General features: G+C 37.7%; 1 protein-coding gene across 2 annotated transcripts; it reads right to left on the bottom strand.

The window, feature by feature from the left end:
- Positions 1–2,226: 2,226 nt before the first annotated feature.
- rpap1 (RNA polymerase II associated protein 1) lies at positions 2,227–25,984 on the bottom strand. 2 transcript variants are annotated; one of them, XM_046856196.1, is made up of 25 exons: positions 25,909–25,984; positions 25,069–25,263; positions 22,708–22,850; positions 22,537–22,629; positions 22,111–22,243; positions 19,989–20,144; positions 19,669–19,866; positions 17,185–17,300; positions 16,970–17,068; positions 16,726–16,827; positions 15,961–16,128; positions 15,635–15,817; positions 13,196–13,330; positions 12,777–12,950; positions 12,523–12,680; positions 11,657–11,827; positions 11,384–11,579; positions 10,979–11,088; positions 10,629–10,821; positions 10,356–10,502; positions 8,993–9,135; positions 6,681–7,449; positions 5,641–5,817; positions 4,842–4,898; positions 2,227–3,247 (listed from the first exon to the last, which is right to left on the bottom strand). In XM_046856196.1, exons 2-25 carry the CDS (start codon positions 25,253–25,255, stop codon positions 3,110–3,112), a joined length of 4,146 nt encoding a protein of 1,381 aa, XP_046712152.1. In that variant the 5' UTR covers positions 25,256–25,263; positions 25,909–25,984; the 3' UTR covers positions 2,227–3,109. The 2 variants fall into 2 exon arrangements, with proteins under 2 accessions (XP_046712152.1, XP_046712151.1); XM_046856195.1 differs by having other exon boundaries at positions 25,654–25,974.
- Between the last annotated feature and the right edge of the window lie 569 nt (positions 25,985–26,553).

Raw genomic sequence — 26,553 nt, 5'->3', positions numbered from 1 at the left:
ATTCAGAAACATTGTGAATCTATTGTAATAAAGGGACCTTTCATACATTTATTTGTTGGAATAGGGTTTGTTTTCTGTGTTTGTATTTGATTTATTTGTTCATATATTGCAAAAAAAAAAAAATTTCCACAATGTTAATTTTCATCATTTGGACAGAAAGGGCTGCATTATTAAATCAGCCAGTGAGTGACAGACATACTGCCCAGCACAAGGCAGATGAAAACTAGCCACGTTCTGTTAAAGACGAAAACAGATGATATTTCCTGCTGCAAATAATTGTGTTAAAGAAAATATGTTTGGTGACCAGTTGTGTGCAGTTCATTCAGTCATGTGTTAGATCCCAGTATTGAAAAAAATGTAGTTACTGACATAAATATACATTCATACATGTAAATAATGCTTCGAATTTCATGTGGTAATAAAATGTGTAGATGTTGTAAACTTTCCTGGCATCACAGCTGAAATTTATGTTAATTCTGCACCACAGAACCTGACTCAGTGCCCCATTATGAAGAAAAGTACATTCAAAAAGTTGAGGCATAAAGGTTCTTGTTGATGTGGATACAAGTAATTGCTTTAGATTTTATTTCAATTGGCTATTTGAGATTCAGAATGAGATTCTTTTAAGCAGTAACATTCTTAAATAACCCAGAAAAGTAAGGATTCAAGGAGCTCAGAGCTTTTGTGTGGCAGCAACGTTCATGGAACTGAGCAATAAGCTGCACGAGTAGGCTGTGTAATCTCTTTTAAAAGCTTCTATTGTTGACACTCAATACGTGGATCTATATATAAGTAATATGTTTATGATTGCTGCGTTCTAACCCGGCTATGTCTAGTCTAAAAAGAATACCCCTGAAGCAACCATAAAGTACGTGTTCTTTCTGTTGCATCAATATTCTAGTTATTTTCTTGAAAAAAACAAAAACAAAGTTTTATTCTTGTTATATATGTAGCCTGCAAACTTTACCTATTACACATGTTTTCTTAGATATCACTGCTGATTACTTCTGCTTATGAGCACATCTGGTTAGCGTGTGTGTATTGCATCATGAATGGCCATGAAAGGGCTGTGTATAAAAAAAAGGCTGTTAGATTAACGGCTTGGATCTGGGAATAGGAAGAATAATTGAGAACAAACTGAACTGATGGATCTTTGTGTTTCATAGGTGTCTCATAAGCAACTGATGGTTAGGAAGGAACGGGCTAATGATAAGGGACAGTTTAATATTTATCGCACAGAACGTGTACAATGTTTTTGTGCTTTAGTACTTCAGTAAAGTAAGTAATTATAAAAATGAAACAATTTATTCCTTTTCATCCATCCAACAATATAAACAAAGCCAGACTCTCCTGATCACCTGATCATTTCCAACAATACATATACAATTTACAATACTTTCCACCCAAATGACGATGGGTTCCCCTTTGGAGTCTGGTTCCTCTCAAGGTTTCTTCCTCATAACTCTTAAAATTCTGTAAAGCTGCTTTGAAACAATGTCTGTTGTGAAAAGCGCTATAGAAATAAACTTGACATACTGTTGCAGTACGTTCAAATCATAATCTATAATGCTCAGTGCTGCATGGCCTGAGGTACTAAAATCAGTTGCTATTAAGTTTCAATCAGTAAAAGTTAGACACATATGGAAGCATTTGAGTGAAGCTTAAGTTTCTGTTTATCCGAAAATTGCCAATTTAGACTCCGTCTAAGACATGCCAACGAACGAACATGCTGTCCCAGTCTTGTTGTTCTGAGATATTTGAAAGAAGTGTATTAAATCAATTTTTACACCAGTTTATAGTTCGTCGCATCTGACTTGCATTAGGCCTGTAATGTGTTTACTCCCTGAGAAGCCAGAAATGATTTATGAACTAATACAAAACTTGTTACAAATTCATTTTGAATACTGAATAAAAAGGTCAGCTTTTGAAGGGATGTTTGGATACGTCAAATTTCGTTAGGGAGTTATGCTGTCCACATAAAACAGCAAAAACGTTGTGCCCGCTACATAAAAGACAATTTTGAACTGATTTTAGCTTAGCAGTATCACTTGTATCTGTATCACTTACAGGAGACCTGTCTTCTCTTACTGGCTAGAATAACACCAGGATTCCTCAAGATAAAAAACCCAAAAACATGCAGATAAGGATATAATAAATATGTATAAACACACTATTGTCCGAGCACAAATGTAAATGCAACTGATAGATTACAAGCTACAAACCATGTTATGATTCACTTCTTTTTATATAAAGACACGGCAGATAGAAAATGCAAAAGAAACCATTAACATGGTTCAGAACGACAAAATAGTTGCTGGACAATGAGTCATATCTACATCATCAATACTCCCAAAGCTTCGAATTCAGGGTCAAACAGCAGTAAAGGAAATGCTCAGTGGTCTAATTTATGGCATAATTAAAGTTTAAAACAGAAAGATCACATAAATGTTTTTGGTTACTGTTTGGTTAAGATGTTAGAGAGACATCTAAAAACACATAGTATGATGATTGTATAAATCAATGGAAACTAAGCCATAATGTGGACAACTGAACAAAAAAAAAAAACCCACACATTTTAACATGATCAGAATAGCTTTACACGAACAAGCTATGACCTTGTTTTGTAATGGCCTGTGGGTATTTTTCCAAATATGTTTTTCACAGGCAATGTTCTAGTTTTCCACTTTTAGCGTAGCAAATTGAATCAAGTCTTTGTGGTGTTTGGCTTATGGGGAGTATTGGGTATTGGGAAGAGAAAAACATGCTCTCCAATGGATTTTGGCATTAGAGCAATATTAGATAAATCTTCTACTCCGCCTTTAATCAAAACCATTTGTCTGCACCAGGATATTCTTCATTTCCTGCTTCACTTCAGCATTGCCCTTCAATATCAATTTCAGTCTAAAACTTTTAGCGAATTGGTAATACAACTTATTAGCAGGGACAACCAGCCTTTAAGTTCTAATTTTAAAAAACAAATCTGAGATGCGGGTAAATTGCTACTTTGAACTTGCAAAATATTTGTTCAGAACAGAATTCAGACTCATTTTGTCATCTTGAAGGCTGTGGATTTGCTCCACTGAACCTATCCTGTGCTGGCTTATTTGTCTCAGTCATTTTCTGCCTTGGTTTCTATTACACTCTGAAGCCTGCAGGCACGAATAGGCGGCAGCTGCTCGTAAGTGCTGAAGCCCAGTTCACTGTGCTGCTGGGGTAGACAGAAAAGCAGCAGGTGGCTCCTTAACACCTAAACAGGGACAGAACATTGGATCAAAAAGACAAAGAGACATACACGCATATAACATTAAAACCGTCTGCCTAACAGGTTGGTATAACAAAACAGTCTCAACCCATCAAGGCATGAACTCCACAAGACCTCTGAAGGTGTGGTATCTGGCACCCGTCCTGAAAATTGGATGGAGCCCCATGGATTTGATTTGTTTGTGCAGCACGTCCCACAGATATTTAATCTAAACTCAATTTTTTCACTGTGGCACAAACCATTACCCTGCTGCTGAAGAGACCACTGCCATATTGAATACTGTTGTCATGAAGGGGCACTTAATCGGCAACAATGTTTAGGTAGGTGGTATATTGTCAAAGTAACATGCATATGAATTCCCAAAGATCCGGGAAGAACACTGTTCAGAGCATCCCACATGACCTACCAATTTGGAGATGCTCTGACCCAGTCACCTAAAATCACAATTTAGTAGGGGTGTAACGATACACAGATCCGTACCGAAATTATTTGGTGGAGGGTGTACTAAATGCAATGCTTTTTACGTGCGAAACATAGTTAAAATCCGAGTTTCTTCAGGAACGTTTTAACTGGTGCACCACGAGTTTTTAGTCTCTTTTTTATTATCATTATTATTAAACTTGAAAACATACACAACAATGCCCGGGGTATAAAAAAAGAAACTAGAGCTAGCGCAGTGTCCCTGTAGCTACTCACTGCGTACCGGAAATAAGATTTGTTTTGCGCATGCAAAACATAAAACGCTAAAGAATCCACAGCGCTAGCGTTAGCCGATTACCAGGAAGTGGCTATCGGCTAAAGCTAGCGCTATGGATTCTTTAGCGCTTTATGTCCAGAATTTCTTTTAAAAGGAGAAAATCCTGACAATTAAGGTTGGAAGAAATTAAGACATTTGTTTAAATATGCTGAAATAAATCGAACAGTAATGTAGATCATATCTTTGGAAAATTAAATATTAAATGTAAAACACACACACACACACACACACACACACACACACACACACCCTGTATTACCCAAATGGTGTCTAACTATTAAATTTTTCAATGTAATTAATTGTATTTAATCAATATAATTTGAACTAATTTAATTGATAACTTAATATTTATAAAAGAGTGTATTCATTTGATTTATAATAATTATTTATTTTATAAAATATTAGTATACATATTATTAACCCCAAACAGCCATTTTATTTAAAATTGTTTGAATAATATAAACTGTTGATGTTCACAAATGTAAGTAATAATAAACTACGTTAATAAAAAAAACAACAATAAATGTTGTTTTGCATTTCTCCCCCTCACCGTACTGAAATTGAACCGAACTGTGACTTAAAAAGCGAGATACGTACCGAAATGTGAATTTTGTATCGTTGCACCCTCACAATTTAGCCCTTATAAAGTTGCTTAGATCCTTTCACTTGCCTTTTTCCCCTGCTTCAAGAACTAACTGTCACTTGCTGCCTAATATATCCGAATGACAGGCGTAATTGTAACAGGAAAATCGATGAGATTTCAGTGATTTTAATGTTATGGTTGATGTGTGATCTGAGAGATAAATCAATAAAGGGATGTACCTCATCTGTCAGGTAGTATGTCTTCCTTAGCAGACTCCTACGAGTAGTCTCCACCTCCTAGACACAAAGAAGCAGGAGAAAAACCGATGACTCTTACTGCTGCATACATCAAAAACTAAAATGGCAAAATTTGCATATTAAATTCACCTTAGAGTAAACACAAAAAAACTACTCTATTAATAATATGATGTAACACAGTCTATTGAGGTCTCTGTCATTTCGCATGTTTTAGTCTTTTAATACAGTCTTACATTTTTGGGAACTGGCTTAATTTTTACTAAATCTTTCAAGATTGTTATTCACATCTGGACTTGCTTTGTCACAGAACATTCTTTTCTGTTGACAACTCAAGCAGCCGCTGCTCCTCTTTTGTTTTTAGTATTTGAGTGAGTACTAAATCCTGCTTCAATCTTTAAATATGTTACTTCCACGATCTCTCCCATAATGTCAGTTGATAAAAACTTGACATGCTGTTGCTAGATGAAAATTGATTGATCCATACAAATAACTAACCAATAACTGACACCCCCACCCAAACAGAGGGGAAGACTAACGGCTATGGAAATATACTTGTTCTTTTATTTTTATTACAGCAGAACTAATCTGAATTAGTATTACATTTAATTAACGGTCAGTTCATCAATAAAAGAATCAGCTGTAAAAAATGTATAAATCATTAGCATAAAATTAATCAACCTTCTGCTTCCTGACCAATCAGAACTTTAATACTTTAAAGTTAATTTAGGGTGAACAAAAAATTACTTTTTGCTAAAGAAAGCTTCTCTTAACGCTCTTGTACCTGTGGCACAGCATCTTGGGAGAAAATAAAGGCATTGAGATGGGCAACAGCTACAGCATATAGCACAGGGCACCAGTTCCTTCTCAGGGCTCCGGTCACCAGAGCTCGGAAATACAGTCGCAGCAAAGGCAGTGAGTCCTCAGCAGGGGAAGTAAACTGCTCTAGTGCAATGGGTAGCTAAAAAGAAAAAGCAGCCATAATTAGAATAATTCTATTTAACATCTGATGTTAGTATGTAGAGAACGATGGTGCTGTTCAAACACATTAAGCCTACAAACTGGGAAGGGATTTTATAAGGGGACTATTAAGATAAAGCATTGGGAGGCTGGATAGTCTTTTAATGCATACTAATTAAAGATAACTGTTTATTGTTAATGCAACGGCTGAATCATAAAGCAGCAGCGCTAACACTGCTAACACAAAAATGTACTCAGGCACAGAAGAAAAAAAATACAAAGTTTTCTAGATGTGTAGCAAGCAACGTCAAAAAATTACTTGACAGATTAACAGCTATACAAAAAAACGCAAGCAAAGTGAAAATAAATGTAGAGGCATGCATTTCATGTTCCATGCCATTCATGGAGTTTGAGGTTAAAAAGTTAGGTGCAATATGAAATTTTCAATTACAGACAAAAGAAAATGAGGAAAATTATTGATATTGAAACGATTTTTTGCGTTTGATTTCGATCGAAATATACAGGCTTTCGGGTAGGGTTTAAAACTTTGTGGATTTAGGATATATTTTTGTGCAAAAATTAATTAACTTACGTTATCGTTAGAGTTAGTTAGAACAATCTAGCGCTTATATGTGATGATTATTATTAAGTTTATTATGTTTGCTATTTAAAAAGTTTCTCAGATAAAAAAAAAAAACAAACAAACAAAAAAAAAAACACCAATTATAACTTAATGATCATAAAAACACATTACTTTCGTTTAGGGCCCTTTTGAGAACCTGCTAATAATTTGTAAAACATTAAGATGGAATCGACTACCTCACTGCATTCCATCTCGTTATATGTGTGATCAGAGCGTCTCACCTGCTCCAGCGAGACCCCAAGTGAGCGCAGAGATGAGACATGCTCGCTGAACACAGCTAATCTCATCAACACACTGTAGCGCCTCTGCAGTGGCAACAGTATGAAGCAGCCAAAAAGTGGGTCGCCAAAGGACACGGCCTCGTACTGAGCCAGCAGAGCAGAGTAGAGATCATGAAAGGAGGCTAATCCTGGAGGCGGTACACTCAGATCCAGAGCTTCTAATTGTCCTGGTCTCGTCAGCCTACGCAGCAGCGCCCATGTCATCTCCTTCACTGGTCTCTCCAAAAAGATATCACTTGAACACAGGAAGACACAGACCAGACGTGCCAGTTTGGCCACAGGTGGCACCAGCTTCAGCGCCTGCTCCCTGAAGCTCTCGAGCACAAGAAGCCACTGCAGGCAATGTGTAATTGACCGCACAGAGCCAGCAGGTAGCGATTCGGCCTGCAGCCCACCACCCTGAGACACTCCTATTCGATCATACAGGCTGATGAGAGGCAGAAAAGCCCAATCAGAAGGCAGCGAAGGGCCTGAGAGCTCAGGGAGGAGCTGAGAAGAAATCCAGGGGTTCCGACCAAGGTGCCGCTCACGGGACGTGATCACAGCAGGCTCCAGGTAGGCAAGGTGAGTGAGGTAGCAGGCACGGATTGAGGGAAGCTGAGCAAAAGAGTCCCGGAGGAGGGGGCCGAGGCTGGGTGAATGACTGGACATCTCCTGAAGCTGCAGCTCTGCCAGGGACACCGCTTCTGGACCTCCACTTCCCGCTTCACTGCAGAACAGATTGAGTTACATGGTTTATCTGTAGCTCTGTTTCCTTTTAATGCACTTTTCTGAATGCACATATCTAGAATGGCTCCTGTGAGCACATTCAATCCTTTTTATATATTATATTTAACACAGGGGGTCCAATAGATTAAGACCACATTGATTACATTTAAAATAAGAAGGAATTTTTTTTTTTAATAACAAATGCATTAAATGTTCAATATCTTGAATATTTGATATTGAACTATATCTATATATGCAAATGTTAGCCGTATTAAGTGCTTTGTACAAAAAAACATCTATATATATTATTTGTGACCATAAAATTTTGTAAAAAATTTGGGATTGGGTTCTAGCTGGAGTGCTATATATAAAGACAATAGAATAGAAACATTTTCACAGCAGGGAATTGGACTCCACAGTATGTTATGATCAGGTACCCATACTATTTGTTTAATTAAAAAAAATAATAAATAAATAAATAAAATGAACAAAAAAATGCTACATTCTATACATTTTGAACAATATTTTAAATTATAAACTGGCTAATTGCCACGATACTAAATAACCCAGACACAGTATAAACCATTTGAAATACAGTAAATGCTATGATGACTGCCTGCTACAATAAGTACAATTTGCTGCCCTCTGTTGGACATAGTAATTAATTGCATCAAAAAAACAAACTAAATTAAATAAAAAAAAATTCTGTCCACACACAAAGTCTAGTCCTTCTTCTTCTTCTACTTTCGGCTGCTCCCATTAGGGGGTCACCTTGGCAGATCATCCGTCTCCATACCACCCTGTCCTCTACATCTGCCTCCTTCACACCAACTACCTGCATGTCTTCCCTCATCACATCCATGAACCTCCTAGACGTCTTCCTCCTTCGGCCAACAGTAGCCCAATTTCCACCGGTACCCTGTCGGCTAACAATACCTGTGGCGGTCGTTAACCCGGGCCTCGACCGATCCGGTATGAAATTCTTATTTATGATCCGCATATTCGATTTGGCACGTTTTACGCTGGATGCCCTTCCAAACGCAACCCTCCCTATTTACCCGGGCTTGAGACCGGCACTAAGAGTGCACTGGCTTGTGCATCCATAATGGCTGGGTTCCACGCACAAAGTCTAGTAAATTGTATGAATGTCAGACTTGAAACTTTGATCAGATTTCTATACAAAATGATGCAAGTGAATGAAAAATACGCAGGCTTAGCTTCACTATTTCTATTAGCGCATTTCACTTGACCAACACGATGGGAAAATCTATACATATTTCAATAAACTGTTTTCTTAACCCTCATAAGTTTCACAAACACAAACAAGGTAAAGCAATATGACACAATGAAACGCAAAATAAGTGTTTCAACAAAGTCTACTGATATTAATAGCTACTAATTAAAATACTACTGTGTGGTGAATAATTAAAACTGCAAAAGTTAAGCTCTGTGAAAACAATGTTGTTTAAATAAAGTGTGGCACTGTATCATTTAAGAAATAAAATAAATACCTACAGTAAAGATGTCAAATTAAAAACACTCACAGAAAGAGGTCCTGGTTGAAGATCATAGTAGACACAAGCTCATGTGCCAGATATTCGCTTCCGGGTAACAGCCAGGAGAGCAAAGCCAAAGCGACTTGGTGTAACAGAGATGCATGCATCTTTACCTTTGGGTCAAAGGAACCCTAAAAATTTCAGCCACAAGGAAAAAAATTAAAACAAGCAAATCGCAGATGCACTTGTTCTGCCTAATCTGTACTTTAATTTTCTAAAACACTATTCAAATTAGATATGTTAAACAGAACATGTAATTAGGTGGAACAATTTTAATTTGGAAAAATCATCAATCTTAAAAACGAATAAAGCTAGCTGGGTTATACATTGGTTCTAAATGTAAATAATGTGCCAAATGACTGGTTGGTGTGTAAGTGTGTGTAGCCATATTTTGTCTCTTGGCGGAGAGGATACAGTCAGATCTGGAGGGATCTTGGATATAGTGTTTGGTGAACTGGGATATTTGTATGCTGTCGTCCCCTCACTCTCTCACGTTCACTCAGGTTTGTTGATGGTGATGCGGTGAGCCGTCTCTTATCCCAGAGGTCCCTCACATCTGTGTTACCTTCTGGTTCTCCCTTTTAGTTATGCTGCCAAAGCAAGTCTTTCCGAAATCCCCAACTGCACAGTGTCCTTAACTTTCTTACAACAATAAGGATACTTAATAATCCATATCTCTCTCTCTCTCTCTCTCTCTCTCTCTCTCTCTCTCTCTCTCTCTCTCTCTCTCTCTCTCTCTCGTTAAACGTGATTCTGTGCAGCTGGGGATGTTTCATATCAACGCCCTGGTGATCCGTGAAATTACGGATTAAGACCAGGAGCATTGAGGATTTGGATTGTAGTTAATGTCAACAGTCTGCTACACAGACTCAGGACTACAGTTTGCTTCTGATCACCATCACTGCACCGTAACATAATTTAGCTGAAATAAATGGACATTCGGTGCAACCCGAATGAGGATGGGTTCCCTCTTGAGTCTGGTTTCTCTCAACGTTTCTTCCTTATGCCATCTCAGGGAGTTTTTCCTTTCCACAGTCGCCACCGACTCGTTTATTGGGGACAAACTTACACCTATAAAGAACATCTTATTCTTTCTTTATCACCACATTATCTGTGTAAAGCTGTTTTGAGACAATGTATATTGTTAAAAGCACTACACAAATACAAATTCATAGAATTGAATTGTAAACTTGCTTTGACCTTGTGAGAATATATTTCTGAGGAAAAATAAATCTGATCAAAAAAAAAAAAAATGTGACATGGCCTCAATGAAATGCATTATAAATCATCTGAATGTAAGGATTTTAAAAGGATTGTAAGACAAATGTGTGCCTGTGTAAAAGCTAAGTACCTGTCTGTGAGCCAGCCTGAGTATCAGATAGACAAAGTGGTGCTCATGGCGTAAAATCCAAGCACTGGCATGAGACACTGAAGGCGTCGCTCCAACACAAGCCTGCAGGTAAGCCAGCACGGAGTCCGAAAGAATGAGAGCGGAGAACTACAAAGACAGGCACAGATCAACCTCAGCTGAGGAAAAAGATATGCTTTTCAAATGTATATCAGTAATACTACAAGTATGCTAAGTATATTAAATGTTTAGCCGTGTTCAGAAAGGCAAACCTACACTCTTTGTTAAGCCACGGTGAATGGTCAAGATAATGTCCAGTAGATAGAAGAAAGCAGTACAGAGAGGGAGAGGAGATTCAGGTCCTAGCAGGCTCATATTCTTAGCTCTGGAGCTGCCCAGGCCTGGAAGACTGAGAACAACATCCTGAAGGGAAGTGCTCAAACCAGGCTTACATATAATTGAGTGTAACCTGAAGAATGCACAAGTTTGATCAGAGAAATTAAAATCTGCACAGAATTATTTCATTTGTTATATTGTTTTTAATTCAAGCACATTTAATATTTTTTTAAAGCTCTGCTTTGACTAGACTTCACATTAGAATTTTCATCAGGTGAATAAAGACGTACCTGAGGCTGTCCATCATACTGCGAAAGACTTGATTGGATATGAGAGGAAGGAGCACCTCTGTAGTCAGGGCCTCTAGTTCCTGAAGGCATTGCACCGGCTGAAACGAACTCTGTCGAAGCAAAAAGCAGTGCATCTCACTTCACACGGAACAAGCACATCACCTCCTCTCAGTGTTATTCTGACTACTGTCTAAGGAAAAATATATTCACTTTTCATGGTAGTTTTATCAAAAATACAACAGATAAAGATTGTATATTTAAATGACTTGCTATACAACAGCATTTAGAATGATATGCTGCAATAAATAAAACTATTTAAAACTGTATGGGAGAAAAAACACAAACAATATTTCATTTTTGAAAAAGGGATCTTTTTACATTTACAGTTTCTGCTTTATTGCCTACCTGCAAACTGAGCTGATAGTAATATGTTCCCATATAGATCAGATATGATGGCAGTAGGCTTAGGGTGCTTGACCTTTGACTTTGATCATCCAGCTTTCTCACACAGCCTTTCAGGATGCCAATCAGAGTGGGTTGCAACCCAGACACATGGCTCCATGTCACTGGAGGTGGGGGAAGACACTCAGCCCCCTGAGAGCTGTCACACAAATATTGTTATCAGTAAAGCATTTAGATTATTTAAATTTTTATATAAAAAAATTAAACTTTTTTAACCTCAGCAGGGCACTTTGTAACTCCTGGTGGCAGCCGGCAGTGTGTGTGACTTGAATGAGCAACAATAGCAGGGACTTCAATCTTTGGAGCTCCAGGTCCAGCAAAGACACAGAAGGAGCACAGGGCTTATGTGCGGCCTGCAATGCCTTCACAAGCACTGGGTACAGGTCTCTGGAGACACAGTACAATATTTATTACGCATTCTAATCATGCAAAACTGTCTCAAATCTCAACAATGGACACATGAAATTCTACCTGAAACAATTGTATGATGACAATAATACATATTTACTGTTTTTTTTACCTTATTTAAGCATTAATATACAGTACAGTTTTGAATCTATAAGGAATACAATGATAACATTTTCAGTAGAAAAGTTATATAACATGCTTTCTACAGAAAGAGACAATCAACTGTCTTTAAGACAATGTTGTTGATTTCTAATTATTCAAAATGTGTAGGTTCATTTGATAAAATAATCTGGTTGTGCTACCCATTCTATAGTAACAGCCAAAACTGCAGAGACTTGCATATACTACATACAAATGTGTGTGATATGGTGTGGTTTTCTGTGAAAAACCAATGTTTTTAACTGTTCAGTGGTAACAGAAACTAACTTGTCTCACTGATGATCCACAACATTAAATGTAAATATAACAGTTACAAAGTACAGTACATTCATTAACTACAATTATAATCTTTGGCAAATAATTGTAGCATAAGCAGAATAAAACATTTTGTGAAGTGCTGTGTAAAAAAAAACAACAACTATATTTATTAACCCATCATGAATCAACCTCCTTTAACAGCACATCCTAACACGATCTATTCCTTAATTATGGTTATTATTAAAAGTCTCTCTCACATGTACAGGTTACAGGCCTGCCCGTAGCTTGCAGCCACAGCCCAGAGCCTTAGTGCCTCCATGCTACAGCATATATTTTCCCCAGACTCCAACAGAAGTTCAGAAGGTTCCACTGACAAGAACCGAGACAAACGTTCCTTTCCACCTAGACTATTGAGCTGAGACACAACAATGAATTAGAACAGACTAGTCTGAATTATTTGATTTTTCATAAAATGTCCTGATGTACAAGCATGCTTTCATTCACAACTCACTATTCTCGCACAAGCGTGCCTGCCAGCGCTTGCCAAAACACGTAGGAGCTTCATTGCCGTGGAAACGGGCAAGCCATATAAAGAAGCTGGTGAGGTTGGTGAGGTCGGTGGGATCCATGAGCAAGGCAGGAAATCTGACATTATAGTATGCATCAGCCTGGGGCAATCAAGGATCTAAAAGTTGCAAAAGAAAAGATTTTACACAGGGGACTGCTATTTTTTTCCTTTTAGAGGCACTGACCAAATTTAGGTAATTGATAACAGGCAGAAAATTATAATTGAGATTATTACAGTCGCAAAATTAAAAATTTCTGCAACTGCTGCAAAAAAACCTGAGATATATACATGTGATTAGATAATTTCTGATGGTTGCATAACATTTCTAAATACAGAATATTTAAGACTTGGTTTAAGTTCACCTGTGTGGCTGCTGAGGTTGAGTGGCGAGCAATTCGGATCAGGACCTCAAGGATATCAACAACTGTCTGGGGAGAGGGTCGTAGCACCTCAAGGATATACCGTAGCCTCTGCAGAAGCTGCATCTTCAACAAACCCTGTAGAATAACAAACAACTCTGAGAATTAAATGCTTGATACACAGATGGATGCAACATAGTAGACTGTAAAATAGTTTTCAAATAGTTTTCAAGAGCAATAACTATAGTGTATAATGGGAAATGTGACTAAAAAAAAATTCTACTGTTTTATGATTGTTTTCATGCTTAAAATATGGGCTACTATGAATATACCAGAAAAAAATCCTGTCTTCATAGAATGTGACATATAACAAATTTCAGCTATGAACTTAGTCAGCATTTTGTACCAACATAAAATATTTAGCATCCAAAAGCAAGTCTAGTGAGTCAATTCCATTAATTATTAAAAAAAAGTCCTAATTCCACAGTCTGAAGCTATTTCAGATCATTAATTTATCTCTTTTAAAATCTTCCTTAGTCACATCGCAAATACCTCACCACATTTCCGTCTTAAGCGTACATTCACAGCAAATACTGCAGCGAGTTTAGCCTAGAATCTAGAATCAACGTACCATTACACTCTAGATGATGCTCCCCTTAAGACCAAAATAATTAGTGAGAAAAAATGTATATAATGATCATACGCGCACCTTAATACACTTCAGACAGACCGCTCGGAACTTAGACCTTAAATGGCGTCAAAGCAAATTGACAGAATTTCAAATAGCATGGAAGTAGAGCCTCCTGAGTTATAGAAAAGCTCTTAGTGCTGCTCGATCAGCATATTTCTCCACCCTCATAGAAAATAAGTACAATCCTAGATTTTTTTTACTGTACTGTACTGTTCTGTTAATATAAATCCAAACTATTTTATTAATAACCCTGTAGACAGCACTGTAATTATAACAGATAATCAATTACAAAGTTGTACCCCTACTCAAGAGAATGACTTAATTTCATTTATTTGCTCATCAAAATCGTCAACTTGTGTTCTAGATCCCCTGCCTACAAGTCTCTTCAAACAGATAATTCTAGAATTGAACCTGTTCTAAAAATAATAAACTCTTCTATTAGCACTGGTTATGTATCTAAATCTTTTAAACGGGCAGTTATCAACCCCGTAATTAAGAAACCTGACCTTGACCCTTGTCAGCTGTCCAACTACAGGCCAATATCAAACCTCCCCTTTATCTGCAAGAGTCTAGAAAAGGTTGTAGCACAGCAGTTCTGCTCACACCTACGTAGAAATAGCTTTTATGAAATGTATCAGTCAGGATTTCGGCCTTATTATAGCACAGAGACAGCACTTGCACTTTTGGTTAAAGTGGTAAATGACCTGCTATTGGCCTCTGATCAGGGCTGTGTCTTCTTATGTGTGTTGCTTGATCTTAGTGAAGCTTTAAAAACCATTGATCATAATATCCTTTTTGTTAGACTTAAGAACTTTGTTGAAATAAAGGGAACAGCTCTCTCCTGGCTTAGGTCTTATTTGACTAATTTATCAGTTTGTTGATGTAAATGGTGAGTTCTCCACACTCTAGTTTGGTGTTCTGCAAGGATCTGTCTTAGGCCCACTGCTTTTCTTCTTATATATGCTGCATCTGGGTGAAATTATACATAAACATGGTATCAGCTTTCAATTCAATGCAGTTGTATGTAAACTTCTGTACCATTATGATCCCCCATGCCTTCTTAGATCAAAAGGTGCAGACTATTTGTGGGTACCTCAAATAATGAAGACTACAGCACGCAGCAGATCTTTCTCTTATAAAGAACCACAGTTATGGAACAGCTTTCAATTAATGTTTGAGACTCAGACACAGTCTCAGTGTTCAAATCTAGACTGAAAACACATTTACTAAGTCAAGCCTTTTATCATTAGATTTTCTTAGGTTAAAAAGCAGATCCGAAGGGATCACAGGAGCTTTGAGGGTGGATTTGAACTGTATTTAATGTGAACAGTCTGCTACACTGACTCAGGACTACACTTTGCATTTGATCACTGCACATCTGAACATCGTTTAACTGTAATGAATTGACATTCGGTGTCTTCTTGAGTCTGGTTCCTATGAAGGTTTTTTCCTTATGCCATCTCAAGGAGTTCAATGTCCATTGTTAAAAGCTATACAGTAAAATTAATTGAATTTAGATGTCACTTATGTAATTCACTTATAAATGCCTGAACTGTGACAAAAATAAATTTCACCAGTACAAAAAGCCATAAACTTTGTTCTTTGTCTCGTTTATTTTAAGCTTCCCCTTTCTTTTGTTGCTTCACTGCATTATGGTTTAAATCCCTATAGCGGGAAAGGTATTTTAGGATAAATTGCCATTAAGATGTAATCCCCTTTCCTCTTTTGGCTTTTTACCTAAGCCTGCTCACCTTGATAACATCCTGTTGCGCAACATCATGATCTAATTTTCTCGCTTCTTTTTCCTGCTCTGTTTCCTTCATAGACTCATTCAGACCTTCATCATCTTCCTCCTCTTCCTCCTCGTGAATCTGGGGAACCAAGGGAAAAGCTGCCATCCCTAACAGCCAGGTGAACATGTTGTCCAGATTCTCCTATACAAACACATTCACAGATTTTTTTGCTTTATACACAAATGCAGGACAAACAGCAAAATACACCTGATTACACTTGTGATAAATAAAGATTTTGCCCTTTGTTTGTAATCTTTATTTTTTTTTAGTTATTTGTCCCTTACCTCATCTCCAGTGGAAACAAGCAACGCTCGCAAGGCTCGCACAGCCGCAGACATTACACCCTCCACGCTGTCGTCCAGAGAATACCGTAACAGAAAGAGGATTCCGGCATCAAGCAAGGAGGCCAGTACATTGCCCTTTACACATGAGGAGTACTCGCCAGTACGGGCCTGGAGAAACAAACACGCTGAATATCAAGAGTGAACTGCAAATTACAAATTCAAAGTCCATTTGCTAGTATTACAACACATGTCTACATTACGTTCAGCTTATAATATATTATTAATATAGTAAACATAGAAAAATATAATCAGATAAATCACATATGTTTAGTGTGAAAATTAAAACCTGTATTCCGTAACATTGTGTAACACTACTACTGCGCCAAATCTATTTATAGCAGTTAAATTTTGTTAGGTTATGCCACTATGCTTCCTCAACACTGCTTTCACCATCATCATAATTACCTGCAGCGTAACCCGGGTACATTTACGTTTTAAAGCACTGCTGCCGACAGACATGAAACGACCCATTAGAAACCCTCGTGATGGCCTTAACAACCTTAACAAGACTCGGCTGACTCGTGAAGCATCTTAACTTTCTAAATATTTTGGACAGCACTATGAAATCAATATGACCCGATAGAATTGCAGTTACTCGAGTGCTTTCTGATGAAAAAGTATGTTTGCCCTACATTATGATTTGTAGCTGTACTCAAACAGCTGATGGTAATTTAACGAAAGTCAACTTAACTGACTTTACGTTACCTTTAACAGGATGTGGGCCAAAGTGTTCAGAGCCAGGCTCCGCTGCTGCGTCAGCTGACTGCGCGAGAGGAGAAAAAGCTCCTGCAGGGAATAGCCTGCCAACTACAAGCCATAGGAACAAGAGGAGGTTCGTTATGCAATTTGGCAATAGTCAATATGCATAAACAATTTGAACATGAAGGCTTATCTGACACTACAACAACTAAATTAAAGAACCAAATGAAGTGGGTGGTAATTAACTGGCCTCTGCCTCCTCCCCATGATGATGCAGACCAAGATGAGTGGGCAAATCTTCCGTGGGGGGCAGAAGGGTGCCAGAAAAGTCGAATCGTGCCTGCATGGCCTGGCAATTCAATACACACAAAACAAGTCAGTCCTTGTAAGCTAAATAGAACATACAACTATTTTTCTTTGTTTTCTTCATGCAACGTCCAGCATTTCTCAAATTATTACATTTACCTTTTTGGTGCCCCGCTTCCTAGGTGCAGGCAAATCCCTCATCCATTCCAGCTTCTCTGGTTCCAGTTTGTCCATGTGTAGCCATTCTTTCTCAGGTTTGATTAGAAGCTGTTCCACTGCATAAGCATTTTATTGAGTTAAATCTATTACGTGTTTTATTGTTATGTCTAAAGCATTATACACTGGCTGATGTCAGGTAACATGTAAACATATAAGCTAAAAAACACCTTTGGAAAATATATTGTGAATAAAATGTTTCTGCAGTCTCTGTGAAATGTGTACAAATTTAAATTTACTGAAATGCAGATAGCAGTTTTAACATCCAGCCTTGATCACGGGGACTCCACTTGCAAAACAGCAGTAGAATAAAAATGACACATATACAACCTTATGGATGATAGATCATAAATACCATACAACAATATCATAGTCAATATACTGTATATAATCAACTGTTATATAAATAACAGGTTGCACACTGCCAGAAAAACTGAGCCTCTTTCCACTATGTACATATTGAGAAAGATACTTGTGTATGCTGTAACCCATCCATTATCTCCATCCCTTAAAGACAAATTAGAGCTTGCTCTGGCTCGCTTGCACTAATCAGGCTAATAGAAATCAATGACTGTACTTGCAGGCAAATCCTGCAGCTCAGCCGAAACGCTCTCTGAAAAATGCACATTAGTGCACATGTGCAATTATCTTTTTTTTTTTTTCTTTTCTTTTTTTTTGCTAGGACGAGGAAAAGAGAAATTGGCAATAAGCCAGATTGGATTAAACCTAACTTGAAATCCACGCAAGCTGAGAGAGAAACATGAAAGAAAATTGCAATGTCATTTTTTTTTTTTTTTTACTCTAACTGCTGTTTGAATCCACAATATACCTGCGCTTTACTACTTCACAAAACTTGAGGCTAAATGGAAATGGAAAAAAAGATTTTTACACTCACACAAAAAAAAAAAAAAAACTGCCTGTGGTAATATTTGTTACTGGTCATTTTACAGTTAGTTCTTTGCCTCATCTTGTACACCACTGAAGCATTCTTTCTGCTTATGAAAACCCCTGACACACATTTCAGTATCAATCCAAATGTGCTCAACTAGTTTTATGTCCACCCCTTCCAGGAGAATTTGCTACTCTCAGACAGCTTTATTCGAAGCATTATGCTGTAATCAACTGAATCACAGTGAGCCAGATATACAGCTTTTTATGACTCCTTAGAACTTGAAAGCATTTTAGACTCTCACTCATAGTGCTATAAGTCAGGATGGGTTGGCAGGACATCTCATCTTTTTTTTTTTTTTTATCTTTTTATGGCTTCCTGTTGCACTTTTGGCTCTCTATGGTACATTCAGCACTATGGCTGAAATCGGTTCCAGGTTTTCTTGTCTCCCTTAAAAGCTGGAGTATTTTACTTTTTAAACATGAAATGCATCTGGTTCCTGAAGCATTCAAATGTATTCAATCTAATGTATAGCGAGAAGTAAAATCCCATGTAATATTTAAATCTCACAGTAAAATTTCTACTCCAGCCAACTGGAGTAGAAATTAACAACATAACATTGTTGTTAACAACATAACAACATTAACAACATAACTACCTGTAGGCTGTAGCTGAATTCAAAGTTCTTGTCTTTCCTCTTTCACTAGCAATACACTCAGGGTCATAAACATAGCTACATATAAAATATGCTGGAGATATTTAATTCATTAGCAAGATGAAACTTGGATGCTGTAATTATGTCTTCTTTAAAAGGAACTAATGTAGGGTTTTTTTCAGTAATGAGATGAAAAACTTAAGGAATCGAAAACTAATAGATTAATTTGTAATCAATTTTACAAACAATTTATAAAAGGAGTCCATAACGCTCAAGGTCACACTATTATAATATTAAGAAAATATTAAGAAACACAGAAAATGCATGTCATGTTATTTATTCATTCCTTTTTACTTTTCAGTTTTATATATATATATATATATATATATATATATATATATATATATATATATATATATATATATATTTTTTTTTTTTTTAATTCAAAGCAAGTATAAAATAGAAGAATAATGTATGTTCAATTGACCAGTGCAATCAGTATGTACTCTTTAGGTAAATGAAAATAAATTAATACATTTGGACAGTTTAATATAAAAGTAAAAATTTATGTAACTCATTAACAACACAACATCCATGGACTAAACCTTGACAATGCAGATCAGCTATGTCCTGTCTAATCTGCCTTTCATTCCAACCAATCAAGAGTCACATCTGATTTCACCAGATTCCCATTCATATTCTATTACTTAGGTGTAATATAACCTCTAACCACCCTGTCCCAATGCAAACAGGTGTAAAAAAAACTTTAAAAAATAGAAGTAGTTTGCTAAAAAATAAAATAAAATAAATAAGTGTTCTCATATTGCAAACTTAACAAGGCCCTGGTTATAATTCAGCACATAGGAACTAAAACAGTGCTCACCAGTGAGTGGAGGATTAGTAGGTTCAGTTTCATCCTCTTTATCTGTATCCATTGTAGTCTCTTCAGAATCCGGTAGAAAACAGTGAGGTGCTGGTACTTTGCTCTCAGCGAAAGGCTGGTCAGGAGAGACCGATTTCTCGGTAGAAGACGAGGCATTCTGGGCTTTCCGTGACCTTACAAAATCCACCAGTCTAGGATCTGAAGAAAAAAGTAAAATAGGCACTTAATAAGCCTAATCTACAATACACTGAGGAGAAGATTACTGTAGACGTGGGTAGGCAAAGTGGATTATGTTAATAAAGATGGAAGGTCAATTTCACCTAGCTGGGCCAACAACAATTTCTGCTCCTCGAGAATTTCACTCGGAGACATTCCTTGCAGCCGGGCTTGGTTCTCCTGGTGGATCTTTTTTGTTTCCATTGTTTTGTCTGGACCAAGGCCCTGACCGGACACCAGTAAGGGTCCATCAGTAGTGCCTGAAACACACACACACACACACACTTTCACTTTAGATACTTAATAACAGTCTGGGTTTTTTTTTTGGGGGTTTTTTTGGGACGATAACACACAATACAGGTGAACTAAAGCAAAACAATACTGACTGATATCATCTCCTTCGACTTTGATGCATCCATGTATATTACTAAGACTACAAACCCTACATACTAAATACAAAAAATGTTTGTTGTGGTATTTTGCTTATCAAACAAACTACCTGAAATATAATTTAAAAGTCTGCTATGCCTGTTTTTATTTATTTTTTGTATGTACCTGCACCTACATCTTTTTTTTTCTTTGAACAGTAGATTTTTAGTTGTCATCTGAAGGCAGCCATTACCAAAGCTGTTAGGACATCTTGAACCCTGATAGATGGTGGATCTTACTGAGTTGCGCTACAGCATCAGAGGGATGCTTTAAAGTATATTGTATGTACACTGGTCGATTTCTGGCTTTGAAGGCAAGCATCAGTGCTTTATATTTAATGTGGACAGCAACCCGTGAGAGAGCACAGCAAGTGGGCGCTGTGGAAGAACTTCTGGATGTTAAAAACAAGTATGGCAGACATTCTGGATCAGTTGCTGTGAGTGAATAGGGATTTGCAAAAGTCCAGTGAACAGATTCTGTTTATATAAATGGACGAATGCTCTTGATAGTAATGTGTGGAGAACAGAATGATTAATTGTCCATTATCCCAAGGTTGCTCCTGATTTGTTTATGGAGTTTGCCAGAGCTTGACATAGTGATGTATCTCAAGGCATATACAGTTTTTCTGGTTGATCAAGTTTAAGGTGATCGGCTACTTTCCACAATTGGAAATCCACCAAATATGCTCAGATCCATTCAAAGATATGATAAAGTAAAGAAAAGCATATGCTCAGGGTCATCAGCATAGCAGTGGTATGAATACCCACGTGAGGATATGACCTCACAACAAAAGAGAAGAACTGAAGAGAACCAAGCCTGGATCCTTGTGGGACACCAGTAGAGAGTTGGTTTGGAGCAGATGTGGATCCCCTGATGTGGCACAAAGCATTTCAATGACCATCAATGACCACTGCATTTTCTGTGGAGTGTACTGAAAGCCAGACAGGTTAGGATTTTGGATGATAGGATGATAACCTTGTAGGGCCTAGAGAACACACATACCACTTTCAATTTTCCTAGAGCAGCACACCTTAAGGTAGAACTTATACATTAGTGTGACATGCCATGGTAAATCCTGCATTTAAAGTTCCTCTATATGTCATGTCATAGTAGGAGGGGTCATGAAACTCTCTAAAACTTTTATGTTCATGAGATTTTTAAACAAATGTAAAAGACATCCACCTAATAGGCGATTTGTTTCTTTCTTGTAGTCCTAAAAGAAAATTTGGGAATTTGCAAAGCACTAGAAGAATGTGGAACATCTTCACATGTTTAAGGGAATCTTGCATGCAGGACTTTTCTCACAGGTGATTTTTTTTAAGTCTGTACCTTACAGGTCAAACCCAGAACTGGCTGTGAGCAAATTGTCTATTTTGAAAAGAAAATCAGCTAAGAGAGGAAGATGCTGTGGTCTTCCATCTATCAGTGAATAAAGAAGTATTGGACCCAAAGTATTTATAGACATGTCTGGGTCCTCGAACAAGACTCAATGTCCTAGTTGAAAATTATGGAAGAATGGAAGAAGGGAAATTGAAGGAAAATGGGAAAGATGACTGTATGCCAACAACATGCAAGTCTAATAGTGTCATTAATCACTATGTGACATGGATGGAAAGTCTTGCTATTAAGAAACAACTATCTATTCAGTTTATTTTCCATTGTATTTTGAGTTTAAGGGTTAAAACAAAAACTAGGTGCGTGGGTTTTAAAAAAAAAAGACACCACCATAAAAGTTGATTATTCTTTTAACTAGAAATAACAAAATGTATTCATTCACTGAATTTAGGAGACACCAACCTTGGGCAGGTCTTCTTTCAGAGACCTGTTTGTTGCTGACCTTTGACTCATTCTTCTCTCCACATCCTGCTTTAGCCTTCTGTGCAGCAATGTGACATGCAAAAATGCTCTTCCGTCCACCAGGTGCTGTAGCCTGTTCATGGAAAATCTCAAACTCAATTCAATTCAGTTTTATTTAGATAGCACTTTTAACAGTGGTCATTGTCCCAAAGCAGCTTTACACAGATAAAGAGGCTATAATATTTAATTGTAAAAGTTTAGTGCTTATAAGTTTAACCCTTTTAAGTTTTCTTCAACAAGTTTTGCTCTAATCTGTTAAAAAGCCTCAAGAACCTTCGGTGGAAACAATTAAAATGTGATTCAGTTAGTAATTTCTGTTAGAAACAAACTCCAGGTAGTACATATCAGTATTTTTTGATATCATACCTGTTTAATTGCTGTAGAGTGATGCAGGACTTTGGGAAAAGCCGTACTTGTGAAGGCTGGGAGTAACACTGGTACAGCACTAGTGTCTCTTTCCTACAATCCAAATCATGTTTAATGTACCAGACTTGTATGTTAAAATATTAGAATTTTATCAAATGGAATCTAACTTACAACAATCCTTGAAAGGACAGCACTGATGTGAGTGTCATGTCTGTCCAACAGCTCCTCTGGATCTTCAAAACTCACACTCTCTTTTTTAGAACATGACTTTTTGGGTGGTGCAGGCGTCAATATGGGCATCTCATCAGGAAGATCTGCACATCAAGTGGCATTTCTATTAGTCAGTAGTGCATATACAGTGGAACCCGGTTATGTCGCCAGCCTAGGGGACGCCAAAAAGCATCGAGATAACCGATGATCGAGATAAATGAAAACCAAAATGGCGGCAATATATTAACGTGCTTGAAAGTTCTTTATGTACATGATGTGCGTTATTAAATGAGAATGTGCATGCACGTGTTTTTGGAGGGGTTTTTACACAACAGCGTTGCCGCGATTTGATTGATTGGTCATGCGGATCGAGAAAACCTGTAATGCGGATAAGGAGGCGGAAGCCGAAGTAAACGCAAACAAAGTTTATTGAGAATACTCAGGAGATAATCCAGCAATACTTGTAGCGAAGCAGTAATATCCAGTGGTGCGCTCCGGGAGCGCGGTCCACAAAGTTCTGTGAAAGCAGAAACAGTTCGTGTAGAGAATCCACGGATCCGCGCTTTGGAAAACGCAGCGCTGGGCAGCAACGGATAAACGTGGTGTAGACAGCGTGAACATGGAAAACAGCAGGATCGCAGTAATCCGGGGTGCCGTTGAGAGAATGCGGAGTCCGAGAAGAAGGGTACGTAGCGGGATACGTATACGCGATTACACAGACTGACATGAACCCACACATACGATCATGCACAAACAATAACGGTCCGCGAGTATGTGGAGGTGAGGGGCTTAAATAGGAGATGGGATGAGTGAGTGAATGGGAGTCAGGTTTGTGTGATCAGCATGACTGCGACGAGCTCGCCCGCACGGGAGAAGAAGCAGGATGCTTCAGGGAATGCCACCGCCGAAGGGGGCGTGGCAGGGGTATTCCTGACATAACCGACGTTAAATGGCAGATTTGCCCCTCCTTGTGCCCTTGTGTATGTGTGTGTATATATATATATATATATATATATATATATATATATATATATATATATATATATAAATAAAACAGGCATAACATTATGACATTAAAACCTTATGACCAGTGAAGTGAATTGCTTTTCTAATAATTTAATAATCTTCTAATCTAATAATCAGTAATTAATCCCACCACCACCAAGCTGCCACTGCTGGGCCCTTGAGCAAGGCCCTTAACCCTCCCCTGCTCAGTTGTAAGTCACTCCAGATAAGGGCACTTGCCAAATGCCATAAATTTAATGCATAAATGTTTTAGGCAGTAAATTAATATTTTGTCCTCAAAGTTGTTGTAATAGAAACAGAAAAAATGGGCAAAGATTTGAATGAGTTTGACAAAGTCAAACTCATGTGATGGCTAGATGACTGGGTCAGAGCATCTCCATCTGCAGCTCTTGTGGGGTTTTCATAGGCGGCCAACACTCACTGATGCACGTGGGGAGCGAAGGTTGGCCAGTGTGGTCCGATCCAACAGACAATATATACACATCTCTTTTTTCCGCTTTTCCCGTTAGGGGGTCACAGCAGCAGATCATTAGTCTTTATAATACCCTGTCCTCTACATCTGCCTCTTTTAAATTAGCCACCTGCATGTCTTCTCTCACTACTTCCATAAACCTCCTCCTTGACCTTTCCATCTTAAACATTCTCCTACCGATCTACGAACCCATGTCCTTCCTCTGCACATGAAAAAACATCTCTAGTGTCTCTCACCTTGTCTCAAACTCATCTTCAGCTCTGCTACCTCCACCACCTGTCTTTTACTGCCACTGTCTCTAAACCATACAACATCGCAGGTCGCACCACAGTCCTATAAACTTTCCCTTTCACTCTTGCAGATACTCTTCTATCACAAATCACTCCTGCCACTCTTCTCCACCCACTCCACCCTGCCTGCACTCTTTTCTTCACTTCTCTAACACACTCTCCATTACTTTGCACTGTTGAACCCAGGTACCTGAACTCCTCCACCTTCTCCACCTCTTCTCCCTGCAAACACACCACTCCACTGCCCTCCCTCTCATTCACACACGTACTCTGTCTTACTCCTACTGACTTTCATTCCCCTTCTCTCCAGCGCATATCTCCACCTCTACAGGAAAGGGCTCAGAGCCGATCCTTGATGCAGTCAATGATTAGTGAGATGTCAGATATGTAGACCATGTACACCAGATAGTAAAAATACAAAAGTAATGACAGCCTCAGCAAAGACATTTACATCTTAATACCCTGAGATTGCGCTAAGAAGCATAAGACACTCAAAAGAAAGAATTAGTAGCCGGTTTACTCAGAAGGACGCACCTGCTATCGTCACAACATCTCTTGGATTTGCACAAGACTTATCATTGCTTGCAGAAGCACTGTCCCCTCTGCGCTTATCAACTCTCCGGCTCACACTGGCCGCAGGTGTTTTCCCAGAGGTTAAAAAGCACTTCTGCTCCTGGAGCAAGTCCAACTCCGAGTCGGTGGGCTTGGGACGTCGCAACATCCCCAAATCTGTAAAGGAAAAACAATTGGTGTATCAGACTGCAGCTGAACCCAAATATTCATAAATCTTCCTATTTCAGACTTTATTAGATCACCTAATGATGATTCTCAAACACTAAAAAGAAATTTTTTGAAATAAAATGATCACAAAGCAGTTTGACAGAAATCTGGATGCAGAATCGGATCTCAAGGGACCAGGCCAGACGAGCAAGAGGGAAAAAAATCTTGAGATGCTTTGAGGAGGAACCCTTCAAAAAAAGAATGTAAGGAAACCCCTGCACATCTGGATGACACCAGACAGGAGAATTATAAATCATTACTCCTGCAAAATTGTATATTATTATATCACACATGTAAAAAATACAAATCTCAGGCAAAAATCAAGTATTGGTTCTATACCTTAGGTGCAACAGGGAGTTGGGAATGTTTCAAAACTCACACGTGAGTGCAAATCCAACCAACATCTACTCAATGATCAACATGACTTTCAGTTCTATAGCGTCTGTATCTAAAGATATCTCTATAGACTACTAACTCTCCAATGTCATTACAGTTTCTGAGATTAAAAAAAGCATAAACATACACGCAGGGCGAAATTCAAGAATTACTACTACTATGAATATTGAAATACGCCAATATTAAACATAGATTTACTTTCTGCACTCTTCTGTACAGCAAATACAAAGCAGTCAACTCGCTAAGAGTCCACATGCAACCATGTTCAATCTACTTCCGGATTGTCAACGTTGGGTGCATTTCAAAATAAAAGTCTGCCTACTCGCTATTGAAGAATCCTTTCAAAGCTAAGGCAGTTCCAATGGTTAATACCTTTTTTAAATTATTATTATTATTATTACCTAAATGAATAAAGGAATGAAAACTCATTATTATTGTATGCATTTATTTCATTTTTTTGCAATCATGATTAATTAGCAAATGTTACTCTATTTAATTGGGTTGGTTAGAAAATTGTGTGGATTAATATAAATTTGTTTTTATGACTAAATAACTGGTCTTCATCTCAATTTTAGAAATATAATGTACTGTGATTGTTTATTTATTTATGTCTAACATAGGAAAATAATTATTTTATCCGACAATATATTACTAAAAGTTACTAAAATGTAGCTTGTGATAATGCTAATTATCTAATGCTCTCTGACACTGGATCAGTAAGACATTGATTACAATGATTTCTGTCTATAATTGTTATTATTAACTTTAATTTAGAGCTATACACAACACTAAAATGTGTGAAAGTCTGTGTGAATGACCTATGACTATAAAGGTAACACATTT

This window comes from Silurus meridionalis, chromosome 8 (assembly GCF_014805685.1).
Source record: "Silurus meridionalis isolate SWU-2019-XX chromosome 8, ASM1480568v1, whole genome shotgun sequence".
NCBI lineage: Eukaryota > Metazoa > Chordata > Actinopteri > Siluriformes > Siluridae > Silurus > Silurus meridionalis.
The sequence above is the reverse complement of the archived record's forward strand: the minus strand, read 5'-3'. Positions and strand labels throughout refer to the sequence as shown.